Source organism: Thermobia domestica, chromosome 5 (assembly GCF_964235325.1).
Source record: "Thermobia domestica chromosome 5, izTheDome1.hap1.1, whole genome shotgun sequence".
Classification (NCBI taxonomy): domain Eukaryota; kingdom Metazoa; phylum Arthropoda; class Insecta; order Zygentoma; family Lepismatidae; genus Thermobia; species Thermobia domestica.
In genome coordinates, this window is record NC_137458.1 from 88949221 (window position 1) to 88962440 (window position 13220).

Below are 13220 nucleotides of genomic sequence, written 5' to 3' on the forward strand. Positions count from 1 at the left end.
TAGGTGTCACATCAAGCATAATGGATGAAGGGTATCTGTTAGGCATGTACTTTATATTGTTTCATCTTATCTTAAATAGCCTTCTGTAATATTTGTAGCAGCATAATCATTTTCTACGGCATCAAAGTAAGAGACAGGAACTCTTTGAAACAGTCAACTGAAACTACCATAGTCAACGGATGCGTAAGGTATGTCCTTCTTTTGATCAGACTACTTTCAACAAAAGCCGCCTCCAATGGAAACTGTCGGGCTATTGTCAAGTCAGATCCGATATAAAACATAACTGCTTGTGAAAACACAGCTTCATACCCTAGTGTAAGAGTGCAAGAGTCTGGATTTCGTTTTCATAAATGTGGACTAATGTGTATATATATTATACATATTATTACTTTTAAATTATCTGAAATACTTATTGACAAGAAAACGACAACTTCTATATGCTAATTTCAAACGTTTCTTATAATTAAATAGGAAAAAGATACACCAGCACTTACCACAATAATTTTTTTCTTTTTACTTGAGCCAGGCACTCGGGTAACTGAGATATTTTTCAATGCATTCACTTGTCCTTCACTTAATTCTGAGGTAATATTTTCTTTCTGTTGTTCTAACTTTGATTTTAGCTCTGAAATGATAGAAGAAATATTGTTTTCAGAATATACCCAATACGATGTAGTTTCTTTGTTTGTATCTTTTGATAATGGCAAATACCCAAGCAACTGGGTGCTCTCTTTCGTTATATAATTATGTTTGCCCATATTAAAATTATTTCTCAGTGTACGGTTAAAATTTCGACATTTCATTGGGCTCATCACATGAGTGTTTGTTTACCTGTCCATCACCTGTTTCGTCTTATTAGTTATTCAAACAGTTCGTACCATCACTAATTTATATGACTTCAATCAACAACCAGGGAAGAAAAAACAAAACTGGCAATACACTTAAGATATATTTGGTCTAGGAATTAATTCGTGCGGTTGGTACGCACACATTGAAGCTGTAGTACAAACACAAAATACATAAATACCTTAAGAAAAATATTGTCCATCGCTAGCCACCACTTTCGTCCATCTGTCAGGCAATGTACGGATTCCGTGGCGAAAGAAGTCCTCATCCTTGGAAGCGATCCAGTCAGAGACCCATGTTTCGATATCTTCTGAAAAAGTAAACCGCTGTCCAATCAAATCGTTGTTCATGCAATCGAACAAGCAGTAGTCCGAAGGAGCAACGTCTGGTGAATACGGCGGGTGGGGTAAAACTTCCCATCCGACATTTTCTAAATAGGTTTTGACCGGTTTTGCGACATGTGGGCGAGCGTTATCATGTTGAACAATAAGTTTATCATGTCTGTTCTCCCATTCTGGTCGTGTTCTGGCCAGAGCTTGCTTCAAACGCATTAATTGTCGTCGATAACGTTCTCCATTCATAGTTTCACCCGGTTGCAGCAGCTCATAGTACACCACACCTTTCATATCCCACCATATGCACAGCATAACCTTTGCACAGTGAATATCTCGTTTTGGTTGTGATGGACCTGGTTCACCTGGTTTCACCCAGGCCTTTTTTCGTTTAGGGTTTGAGACATTTCTCTCGTAAGTTCCGAAAAAGAATTTGAAAACTTTCGATCAGCTGATTAGTTAAATAAACTTGTATATGGAAACATTGGCTCTGTAGGTCAATGTCATGGTTCTGATATTCGTTTGTTCGAAGTGACTAAAACGCCATCTATCTTTGTATTCTACCCGTACCTATTACGTTTCCTTTAGATTAAAACATGAGGTAAGCAGGAGTAGGAGCTTAGAAATTGTGTCCGTTAAATTGATAACTAGTTAAATGTGATTTCGGAATAGTGTGTGAATAATAATGCTCCTACACAGAAAGTAGCCGGATTAATTAAGTGTAAATGTATGTAAGTGCCATTGATATACAGCTCGTCAGGAAATTGTAAGTACAAAATTTTAATCTATTTTTTTTTTCTTTCCATTTCGGCCCAACTGTTACAACTTTTTGGTGAGTGTATGTCTTTGGTCACTAGTTTAATATATATATATTGTTATATTTGGGGATTAAATTCAATTTGTGTAGATATTTGATATATGAAACCTGTCAAAAGTACAACCAGTAAAATTAATTTAGAATATAAAGTAGTGGAATGCGAATGTATAAAAATTTCCGGACTACTATTCAAATTGGGAAAGGGTTCAAGTTAATATTGAGCAATGTTGTTTTGTGTTAGCGCAGTTATATTGTTATTGTTGAATTTATTTAAATGTTGAAGAAATTATACAATAAATTGTTCGAGTTGAAGTATATTTATAATTTTCACGAAAAGGATTACTTGCCCAACCTACTCCGCATTAAGGGGAATCCTAAAATACCCTTTCATAGGTAGTGGATTACTTGGTAACAAGACTGCCGCTACATATAAATATAAATTACCTCATGTTTCAATCTCGGAACTTAAACCTTAATGCGTGAGGGCAATAAGAAGTGGATTTCGAATCTGGTTGTGATTAAAAACAAGAAAAACGAAAATAAAATTTGTATTAGTCTACTATTTGTAAGCTGGATAAAAGGAAAGAAATTAATTTCATTAAGTATATAAATTTTTCGGTTATTGGTACCATTAGAAAAGAAAAGAAAAAATGAGTCATTGGCAAGCGGCATACGAAGCTAGGGGTAGTATGTTACGTAATAGCAGAGTCGCAGTAGCTGACCCTCCCCTTATTTCATTTGACGATGAGATAGAAGGTCGTAGGTGTGAAGGGCAGGAAAATCAGAGAGGGGGGAATTTCTTGTCGTTCTCACATACACCTGTTCATGAGCATAGACAAGCAGTGTTGCGAGCTCCCATAACCTGTAACTTTCAAAAACAATTTTCGCAAAGTATTTTTAATTCTTTAGAAAAGCAAATATATGATATACCGGTAATAGATGGAACAGATGGTATGTTAGTATGTCATTTTCTTTTGAAACTTGATATGTTAATAGTAAAGGAAATTGCTCCTGTAGAGGCGATATTAGTATCGAGTTTACAGAGGTGTAGGAAGCAAGCTTATGAAGAGTTGCAGCGCTTGTTAACAATAACTACAGATTGGGGTCATATTTGTCATTCATTATTATTAAAATTTGTCACACCCTTGATTAATACGGAATTTATGAAGGTAACATTATATAGAGTAATGCAAGAAAATGAAAATTTATTAAACTTTTTACAAGAGAAATTAAGTACATTAAATGTTTTAGAAATTAACATGCCTGAAGATGAAATTTGTAAATTAATAAGTAATTTAGTTACTCCCGAAATTCGTAATCTGTTGTTGATACTTAGTGTTCCAAAAACGGTAAATGAATATGTAGATTTTCCGGAAAGTTATGAAATTAATGACAAATATAAACAAGATTATAAAAATGTAGTTAAAAGTGAAAAGGTTTGTTTACCACGGGTAAAAACTCCTCTTAGAAGTGCCAGGACAAATTATATGCCAACACCTTTTAATAGACAGAATAGACTGAGTTATCAAAATTTAAATGAAAATAAAACCGGAGTTCATAGTGCGTACTCTCATAGTGCAAGGGAAGATCATGGAAGCTTATTACAATTGCCCATCAGTATATGCCATACTTTATATCCCTGTATAATAGATACTGGCTCGACTCTATGCTTAATAGAAAACAGTGTTTTAGAAGAAATCCGTACGAAATGCAAGCCTAAAATAAAACAAGTAAATTACTCTGTGACCATCATGCAAGGGAATGAGTTGTTAGTGCGTGAGTTGGTGCAACTTATTTTCTTTATACACGGTGTCCGTTTTACGGCGTGGTTTGGAGTTGTTAACCATCCAAAATTAAAATTATTATTGGGTTTAGACTTTTTACGGGATAATTACGCCCATATAAATATAAACGCTCGAGAACTTCTTTTTGAGAAATTGAAAATGCAAGTAAAGTTACAACCTTTTGAGAATAACCCAGTTGGTATGAACAGTGATCTGTGCGCTTTCCAATATCATTTCAGGCCTACTCGGAGAGATCCCAGACACATTGGCGCCAGAGTTTGTGATCGATTCGAGGGGACTAGGTCTGAAGGTGCAGCTTTACAACATGGTGGCAGTTCTTTTTCCTGTAACCTGACATCATCAACCCAAACCAGCAAGGTTAAGCAGTTTCCAAGGAGGCCGCGACGTTATGGCAACCAGACCAAGCAGACAACCAGTGGCGTAGGCGAGTCCAGGAGTAGAGCGGAGAACCGTACTAAGGCAAGGACCAAGGAGACAGTTGCACTTGAGAATACTGATGCTGCTGTTTATGAAGATGTTCCACCTGGCACGAGAATCTTTAACCCATTGTATAAGGAGGCAGATAAAGAGGGAGATGGAGAAGCATTAAAAGGTAGTGTAAATTTTGAAAATATTTATGATGAAAATTTGATACCGTATGTTAAACAATTACTTAATGATTACAAAGAAGTAATAACCGATAAGTTAGGGCATGTTCGTGATTATTTATATGAAATTCAATTAACAGATCCTTCACCAAGCATTACTCAACCATATATGATTCCTAAATATAAAATGAAAGAACTTGATTTGTTTTTAGATAAATTAATAGAACAGGGTGTTATTGAAGAAATAAATAGTAGCCCATATATTTCCCCTTGCTTCCTTGTTACTAATAGAGATCAATCCAAGAGATTAGTGATCAATTATGGCCAAATTAATTCTAAATTGTTATTGACTGGATTTCCGAGTCCGAATTTAGAATCTATCATTTCTAATATAGGTAAACACCATTTGTATACATTAATTGATGTCCGATCCGCATTTCATCAATTGGAGATTAAACCTGAGTGTAGGAATATAACAGCATTTGCTACACCAAATAGATTATTACAGTATTGTCGCCTACCGATGGGGATGGCAGTTTCACCATTCGTTTTGTCCAGTTTAATGCATAAGATCTTTCGTGATATAGAAGGGGATTATTTAGATATTTACTGTGATGACTTAATAATTCACTCGGATAGTGTTGAAAAACATAAAGAAATTTTAGAAAAAGTGTTAAAAAGGTTGAAAGATTGGGGGATTACTATTAGTCCACACAAAGCCCAGTTTATGAAATCAAAAGTGAAAATATTAGGATATGAGTTCTCTAATGGTCAAATGAGAATAGATGATGAGAGAGTAAGAGCGATTAAAGAAATACCCAGACCGAAAAATAAACGCGCCTTAAACAGAATGTTGGGATTTCTTAATTATTATCTTAGATATGTAAAAGATTATTCAGAACTTTTGAGTCCATTATATGCTATGAGATCACCCACGGTTCCATTTATCTGGGGGAAGGAGGAAGACGATTTATTGGAGAAAATTAAGGAAGCTATTATTAACCATATTGTTCTTAAAGTGCCAGATATGAATGCGCCCTTCGTTTTACATGTCGATGCTTCCACCAAAAATTATGGTGCTATATTAAGCCAGTACGATGGTGATGGAAAACTTAGACCTGTTTACTTTTTGAGTAAACGAGTTCCTCCATCAGATTGGTCAAAAAGCGTTTTTGATCTTGAGCTTTCTAGTTTAGTTCATGCGCTTGATAAATTTGACATGTATCTTCATAAGAAATTCACAATTTATTGTGATAATTCAGCCTTGACGTGGATACTTAAAAATCATAAACGTCAAAGAAAATACGGCTCTCTTATTGAAAAGGTGAGTCGATATCAATTTGATATTATTCATTTGCGGAGTGAGCGCAATATGGCAGATTTTCTAACTAGAATGCATAATTATATCGATTATACACCTCCTTCATCAGATATAGTGGAAATTGATAAGGTGGATGATAAAGAAGTACACTTGAATTTTGTTAATTTCTGGAATAATCCTTTCTTTCATAAGCCATTAGGAGATCATCAACGAGAGGACCCTAATTTAAATACTATAATACAAGAATTAGAAAGGGGACAGGTAAAGGAACCTTATGTTCTTAAAAATGGTATCCTTCTGAAGAAAACTAAAGGTAAACAATATGGAGGTTTAAGAGCTGTTGTACCAGAGTCTCTTAAGTATAGTGTGATTAAATTTCATCATCAAGACCCTGTAGGTGGAGGACATAGTGGGGTCCAACGAACGATAGCAAAAGTGGCTATACGTTATACTTTTCCTAATTTATTCCAAGAAATTAGAGATTTTGTTCAGAGATGTACGACTTGTCAGCTATGTAGGGATAGGAATAGACTTCCTTATGGTACCTACTATACTCAGAAAGAGAAATATCCTAATAATTCTCTATTTTTAGATGTAATGGGGCCTTGGCCTATCAGTAATGGGTTTAAATATGTATTAGTCTTAACCGATGGTTTTTCTAGATTTGTCATTATCGAACCTCTTAGGAATTTGAGTTCAAAGTCTATATGTTTGAAATTAGATAAAATATTTTATTCTTACGGATTTCCAAATAAGGTGATTCATGACAATGCTGGATATCTGCAAAGCGATTATTTCAAACATTATTTATTTAGTTTAGGCATTAAAAACATTTGTACTACTCCTTATTCCATGTCAAGCAATTTAACAGAAAGACAAAATAAAAATATAAAATTAATTTTGAAAACCTATATTTATAAAAATCAAACTAAGTGGTCTAAGTATATTTATCAAGTCCAGTACACATTAAATAGTAGTGAAAATTCTGTAACTCGTAAAACTCCAAGTGAGGTATACTTAGGAAGAAAGATGTTTAATCCTTTAGATGTAAACTGGATTTTAGATCTAGGAATTCTTGAAAGTACTCCAGATAAAGCTGAGATGAGTAAAACTATTGTAGATAATATTGAATTGGCCTGGAAAAGGAAAGAGAAATTGTATTCTAGAAAACATAGAGATATAGATTTACCTATTGGAGAAAAAGTATTGGTTAAGAAAGTAACTAAATCTTCTTTGGAAAAACGTTATCAACCTAAATTAGATAGCCAATATCAGGGTCCGTTCGAAATTATGAGCTATCCAACAAAGAACACAGTGTGGTTACAACTTGTAGCTGATAAGAAAGTAAAGATTAAACGTCATGTCAGTTTCATAAAGAAATTTTATCCAGCAAGAGAAAATAATAATGGAAATTAAGAAAATAGGTACAGATTCTGTAATAATTGTAATCCACTTCACTGTTAAAATATATGTTATGTGTTATATATATTTGTGTACTGTGCTCTGTTTGTACAATTCTGCAGGTTCGGAATTGGGTGTTTCTGGCCATGGCTGTGTTTGTTGTGTTTGTCCGAGAGAACCTTCCCATAGAAGAATGGCAATAAATCAGGACCATCAGGTGGATAGGCAAGAACAATACCGTCATCAATCCTGTTATCTTTCTGCAGTTATGGTGCGTGCTTCGTCGATTGGACAATGAACTAAAAGGAGCTCCGAAACAACTAACGATTTGTTTGTGAAGAATTTCCATCGGTGAGTTCGTTCCATTATTCTTTACTGCATGCCGTGCATGGAAGATGAACTTACTTCGAAATGTTAAATAACTGTTTGTTTAATTAAATCACCCGGAGAGGGGGGAATTTAATATGAGACATTTCTCTCGTAAGTTCCGAAAAAGAATTTGAAAACTTTCGATCAGCTGATTAGTTAAATAAACTTGTATATGGAAACATTGGCTCTGTAGGTCAATGTCATGGTTTTGATATTCGTTTGTTCGAAGTGACTAAAACGCCATCTATCTTTGTATTCTACCCGTACCTATTACGTTTCCTTTAGATTGAAACATGAGGTAAGCAGGGGTAGGAGCTTAGAAATTGTGTCCGTTAAATTGATAACTAGTTAAATGTGATTTCGGAATAGTGTGTGAATAATAATGCTCCTACACAGAAAGTAGCCGGATTAATTAAGTGTAAATGTATGTAAGTGCCATTGATATGCAGCTCGTCAGGAAATTGTAAGTACAAAATTTTAATCTATTTTTTTTTTCTTTCCATTTCGGCCCAACTGTTACAACTTTTTGGTGAGTGTATGTCTTTGGTCACTAGTTTAATATATATATATTGTTATATTTGGGGATTAAATTCAATTTGTGTAGATATTTGATATATGAAACCTGTCAAAAGTACAACCAGTAAAATTAATTTAGAATATAAAGTAGTGGAATGCGAATGTATAAAAATTTCCGGACTACTATTCAAATTGGGAAAGGGTTCAAGTTAATATTGAGCAATGTTGTTTTGTGTTAGCGCAGTTATATTGTTATTGTTGAATTTATTTAAATGTTGAAGAAATTATACAATAAATTGTTCGAGTTGAAGTATATTTATAATTTTCACGAAAAGGATTACTTGCCCAACCTACTCCGCATTAAGGGGAATCCTAAAATACCCTTTCATAGGTAGTGGATTACTTGGTAACAAGACTGCCGCTACAGGTTCTCGTAATGGATCCACTTCTCATCACCCGTAATAATTCGATGCAGAAACCCCTTTCTGCTCTGTCGTTGAAGCAGCAATTCGAAAATGGTTTTTCGTCTTTCAACGTCTCTGTCTTTCAATTCATGTGGAACCCAATGTGACATCTTTTGAATCATTCCCATGGTTTTCAAGCGTTTGGAGACTGTTGTTTAATCAACGCCTAATGCTGCTGCAAGTTGTTCCTGCGTTTGACACGAATCCTGCTCGAGCAATGCTGTCAATTCTTCGTCTTGAAATTTTTTTGGGTGTCCAGCTCGCTCTTGGTCTGCAAAGCCGAAATCACCACTTCTAAACCGTGCAAACCACTTCTGACACGTTCGCTCAGCTAGAGCATGGTCACCATACACTTCCACCAAAATACGATGACTTTCAGTCGCACTTTTCTGCATGTTAAAGTAATGCAGCAGGACACCCCGCAAAAACACTTTATCAGGCACAAATTGCGCCATGTTCACTTAACTACAAACTGGTGTTGTTGACGCTTTAATCCACTGCCCTATACTACGAACGATACGCGATGACAGGGGTTTGCAACACACGTGTGGACACACGGAACTGTGGGACGCTCCGTTCGTTGCGCCATCTCTTGTCCACCCGCACGAATTAATTCCTAGACCAAATATAACACCAATTACTGTAATTCAATCAACACATCAAAGGTGCTGACCATCACTAATTTATATGACTTCAATCAACAACCAGGGAAGAAAAAACAAAACTGGCAATACACTTAAGATATATAACACCAATTACTGTAATTCAATCAACACATCAAAGGTGCTGACACTGTACCTAACATATAAACTAGATTACAGGTAAAATATCCTATCATGCACATATTTAAATATTGAACAATATTAATGAAATATAATTCGCATTATTGAAAAACAAGATGCAGATATAGCATAAAGGCATCAAATAAAATAAAACGAATTATGGAAATAAAAAGAATGGACAGTAGCTATAATAAACTGTCATTACACTGTAACGAGCCGGTAACGGGTCGTTACATATACAGCTGAAAAGCACAAGAGAATGGTACATAAGCGCGTCTGTCTTTTTGTAGCAGGTAAAATTTTCGGGGAAGTAATCTATCAGCACGTAGCGTTAAGTGCTATATTAGAAAGTCCTTTCAATTATAAGATCCGTGCTGTAAAAATTAGTTTTGCTCATAAATATCCTATAGTATAGTTAACACTGTCAAACATACAGCTATTTCTAAAACCTTCTTTATTACTGAATATCAATTTGAAAACATGTACTTGAAATGATATTTGGAACACTGTTATGCAGAACTTTTAACCTGAAAAGATACCTTTGTGAAGTGTGTCAAAACACTGAGGACATTCCCATTCATCTGTTCCACTTTTTAGGTGTCCACATGTAACATGGATTCCTTGAGAGCCGCAGTATCTACATAAAACGACCTCCCAGGGCCTGAAATGGCATTAAGAAAAATAAGATATTTTGATTTTAGAGAATTTTTCAGAAACAAATTTTACGTACATCTCTACAACTGTAACATGTTTTCTAATATGATTTCTATTCTGCAGTTTAATGAAGTGTACTTAATTATGAAATCATTCTTCAATTTCCACTGAACAAATTAATTTTGTGAATTGTATAGAATGCTAATAACGTCGTTATTATGACATAATGAACCTAAGTATACGTTGATTTGAAGGTAAAGCAAAAATGGAAGTTGGGCATACTTCCGAATCTCGTATTCACAAATTTATTCCACTACAAGCTTCAGTTAGTTATTATAATATGTATTCTACAACTAAAATCAGAACAGCATTCTTTATACTGCGAATAAAATAAACACATTTGGAAACATATAATTTGTATAAATTTATTTGACTGATTCTACGTTCATGTCTCTGTACATACATATGCAATTTAAAATTTCCTTTTTTCCTGTTCAGCTTATTTTGAAAATTATTTCGCATGTAACATAAAATATTCCACGTACTTTTGACTGACAAACTTTATTTTCATCCTTCTAATGAATAGTATAAAGCAATGGTCGCCACACTTATGAAGCTTCTGCTACCGTACCTACTGTGACCTATTAACCAAAAGAACTAACAACTTTTTTTGAAAATCTTACATTTGTTTATTATTTTAACAGAAGAGACACTGACCAAAGCTTAAAACTTTACTTTATTTTAAATTATAATTTGTAACTGTTTCGGATATCTAGCATATCCTTCTTCAGACACGATCGAAATTAATGAAAATACAGACATATATATAAATGTTGTTATAACAGAGTTTAAATTCGATCGTGTCTGAAGAAGGATATGCTAGATATCCGAAACAGTTACAAATTATAATTTAAAATAAAGTAAAGTTTTAAGCTTTGGTCAGTGTCTCTTTTGTTAAAACAATTAATCCAAAGCCATGAATAGTCTTACTATTTGTTTATTACCTATAAACTTACATTCCTAGTAAATATGAAATCAATTTTAATTTTTAAAAAAAACGGCAACAACTAAAAAAAAAAAAAGAAATTGAATTGTACATAAGAAATTGAAGTGTAGTTAGTAATAAATAACAATGTAATAACATATTTTTTAATCAGACTTATTAACTTTAATGAAAAGGATGGAATTCCTTATTGCCTTCAGCACTTTTTCTGGAAGTCGAATCCCCTAGATTTACCGACTTTCAGCCCAAATTAGCAGCACTGATCAAGGTTAGCCAACCGGAGCGTTAACGCGATCTACCGAAAATGCCCCTGCGAGCCACTAGTAGCTCGCGATTGACGGTTTGGCAATCACTGGTCTAAAATGACAACAGAAACGAATGTTAAGTGCACATATTGTCAATTGCAGAAATCTTATGATTAAATGAATAGAATTTATGCTTTGATTGTTTGTTTGATTTCCCGATGCGAGTGCGTTTCATTCGGATTTCACGTCAGGCTGTAGGCCCAGGTCTTCTATAACAACGCTGCTAAAACGGGACAAATTTGAAAGAGCCAATTGAAATGTTAGTTTACATCCATTCGCTGATGTTTCCATAAAGTACAACTGTTTCTATTGTCGGAATTGTTAACATATTAAAATATTCCGACTTCGATGAAGTCGCTTAAATTTTGACGATGCTTTAACAGAGTCAACGACGATAAAATCAATTAAACACACACACACAAAAAAAATTCGATTTATACTTTTCTCTGTGAAAACGTTATGATAAAAATAAATTTTTATTTTGGGTTATTTGTTTTTCTATTATGAACTTTTATAGCAAAGACACAATGATATTAACAATAAAATTGTCTTCTAAAAAATCGAATTAAAATTTTCAAACTGTTAGAAATTTTAGAAACAGTTCTCATAAATAACTTTACATAATAAGTATATGCATTGAAAAATTACGTTCAATGTAGCTGCAAATTCTCGGATCAAATGATTTTAATGCTTTTTGAAAATTATATTGTACATAATATATCATAGGAAAGAAAGAAAAATGAAAAAAGGAAGATATACTGTCCACCTGTTTGTCTACATCATGTATGACACATCTACACTGCACTACTATATACTTACGTGTCATCGACATCAAATGTGCGTCCTCGAGGACAAACGCATATCAATGCGTCACATCTATCGTGTCGATGAAGTAAATCTTCAAAGGCATTTGTTTCCATTTCCCAGGATGCATCTCTGAAAAAAGAATAAATCAGCAGGTAAAATGTAAGCCAGTGAAATAGTCAAATCCAACAGTTAGTACGGCGAACCGCATTCGTATCACGATTATCAACCTCTCTTCAAAAGTTAATGAATGATACTTATCTATCTACAAATAGCTACGTACACATTACAAACAGAAAAAAAATAACAATATTTTACTAACATCTCAGTACATTTCTAAGTGAAAAGTATTTGTGACATCATTTCACACAAATAATTTTGCACAAACCACGACCAAGTATTCTCTTAGACATTTCGTAAAATGAGTAACATGAAATGTTACCACATGTAAAATAATTTATAATCAAAAAGGAGAGCCACGAAAGCAGAAGCGATGAAGAAAATGAGTGTTTAAGATAATAATGACAATAATATATTGCCAATTTTTATAGAGGATGTATAGTTTAGCTTAAAGTAACTAGTGAGTACAACAGTAACACTAGAAAAATGTAAAATGGATTACACATTATATGATGAAAAAATTTTTTCATCTCCATTACATTCGAAATTCAGGGAATACGAATTGGCAATAATTTCTAAAATAGTGTAAATAAAAGGCTAATATAATGATAAATAATTTCTAAAATTGCCATTATTAAGGTTATTACTCCTACTGCTATTAATTATTGCTATTATATCTACAATTCTACTTCCGAAAACTACTACTGCTTTCTATTTTACAAAATAACTTAAATACATACAGCCATTTCTGGTAGCAATACTCTCTCTGTCTGCAAATTTCTATCTACCTTAATATATTTTTCCTTTATTTCCTTTTGCGTACCAAAATTTTGCTTCGGTTGACGTGAATTCGAGGTACTGAATTAATTTGCGAAGTATCTTTCTAATTTAATCAAAAGACATACAAGTTATCAACATGATTGTATTACACTGAGAAGCTATTAACATGATTATATTACACCGAGAATGTTTCAGTTCAGAGAACATTGAAGGATAAAATCAATTAGTCTTTCATTACAAATTATATATTTCATGGAGTAAAAGTCATCTATTACGTACCGTAAAAATTCTAGTAACCTTGGGAATCTAGATTT

At 33.7% G+C, this 13220-nt stretch overlaps 1 protein-coding gene across 1 annotated transcript in view; it reads right to left on the reverse strand.

The window, feature by feature from the left end:
• Positions 1-13220, reverse strand: part of LOC145685993 (E3 ubiquitin-protein ligase PHF7-like) — a 152755-nt gene that overhangs the window by 25692 nt on the left and 113843 nt on the right. Inside the window, exons 7-9 of the mRNA XM_081758804.1 lie at positions 12022-12138; positions 9780-9901; positions 495-625 (exon numbers count right to left, since the gene is read on the reverse strand). Of these exons, the coding sequence (XP_081614930.1) occupies positions 495-625; positions 9780-9901; positions 12022-12138 (370 nt within the window). The remainder of the gene's footprint in view (positions 1-494; positions 626-9779; positions 9902-12021; positions 12139-13220) is intronic.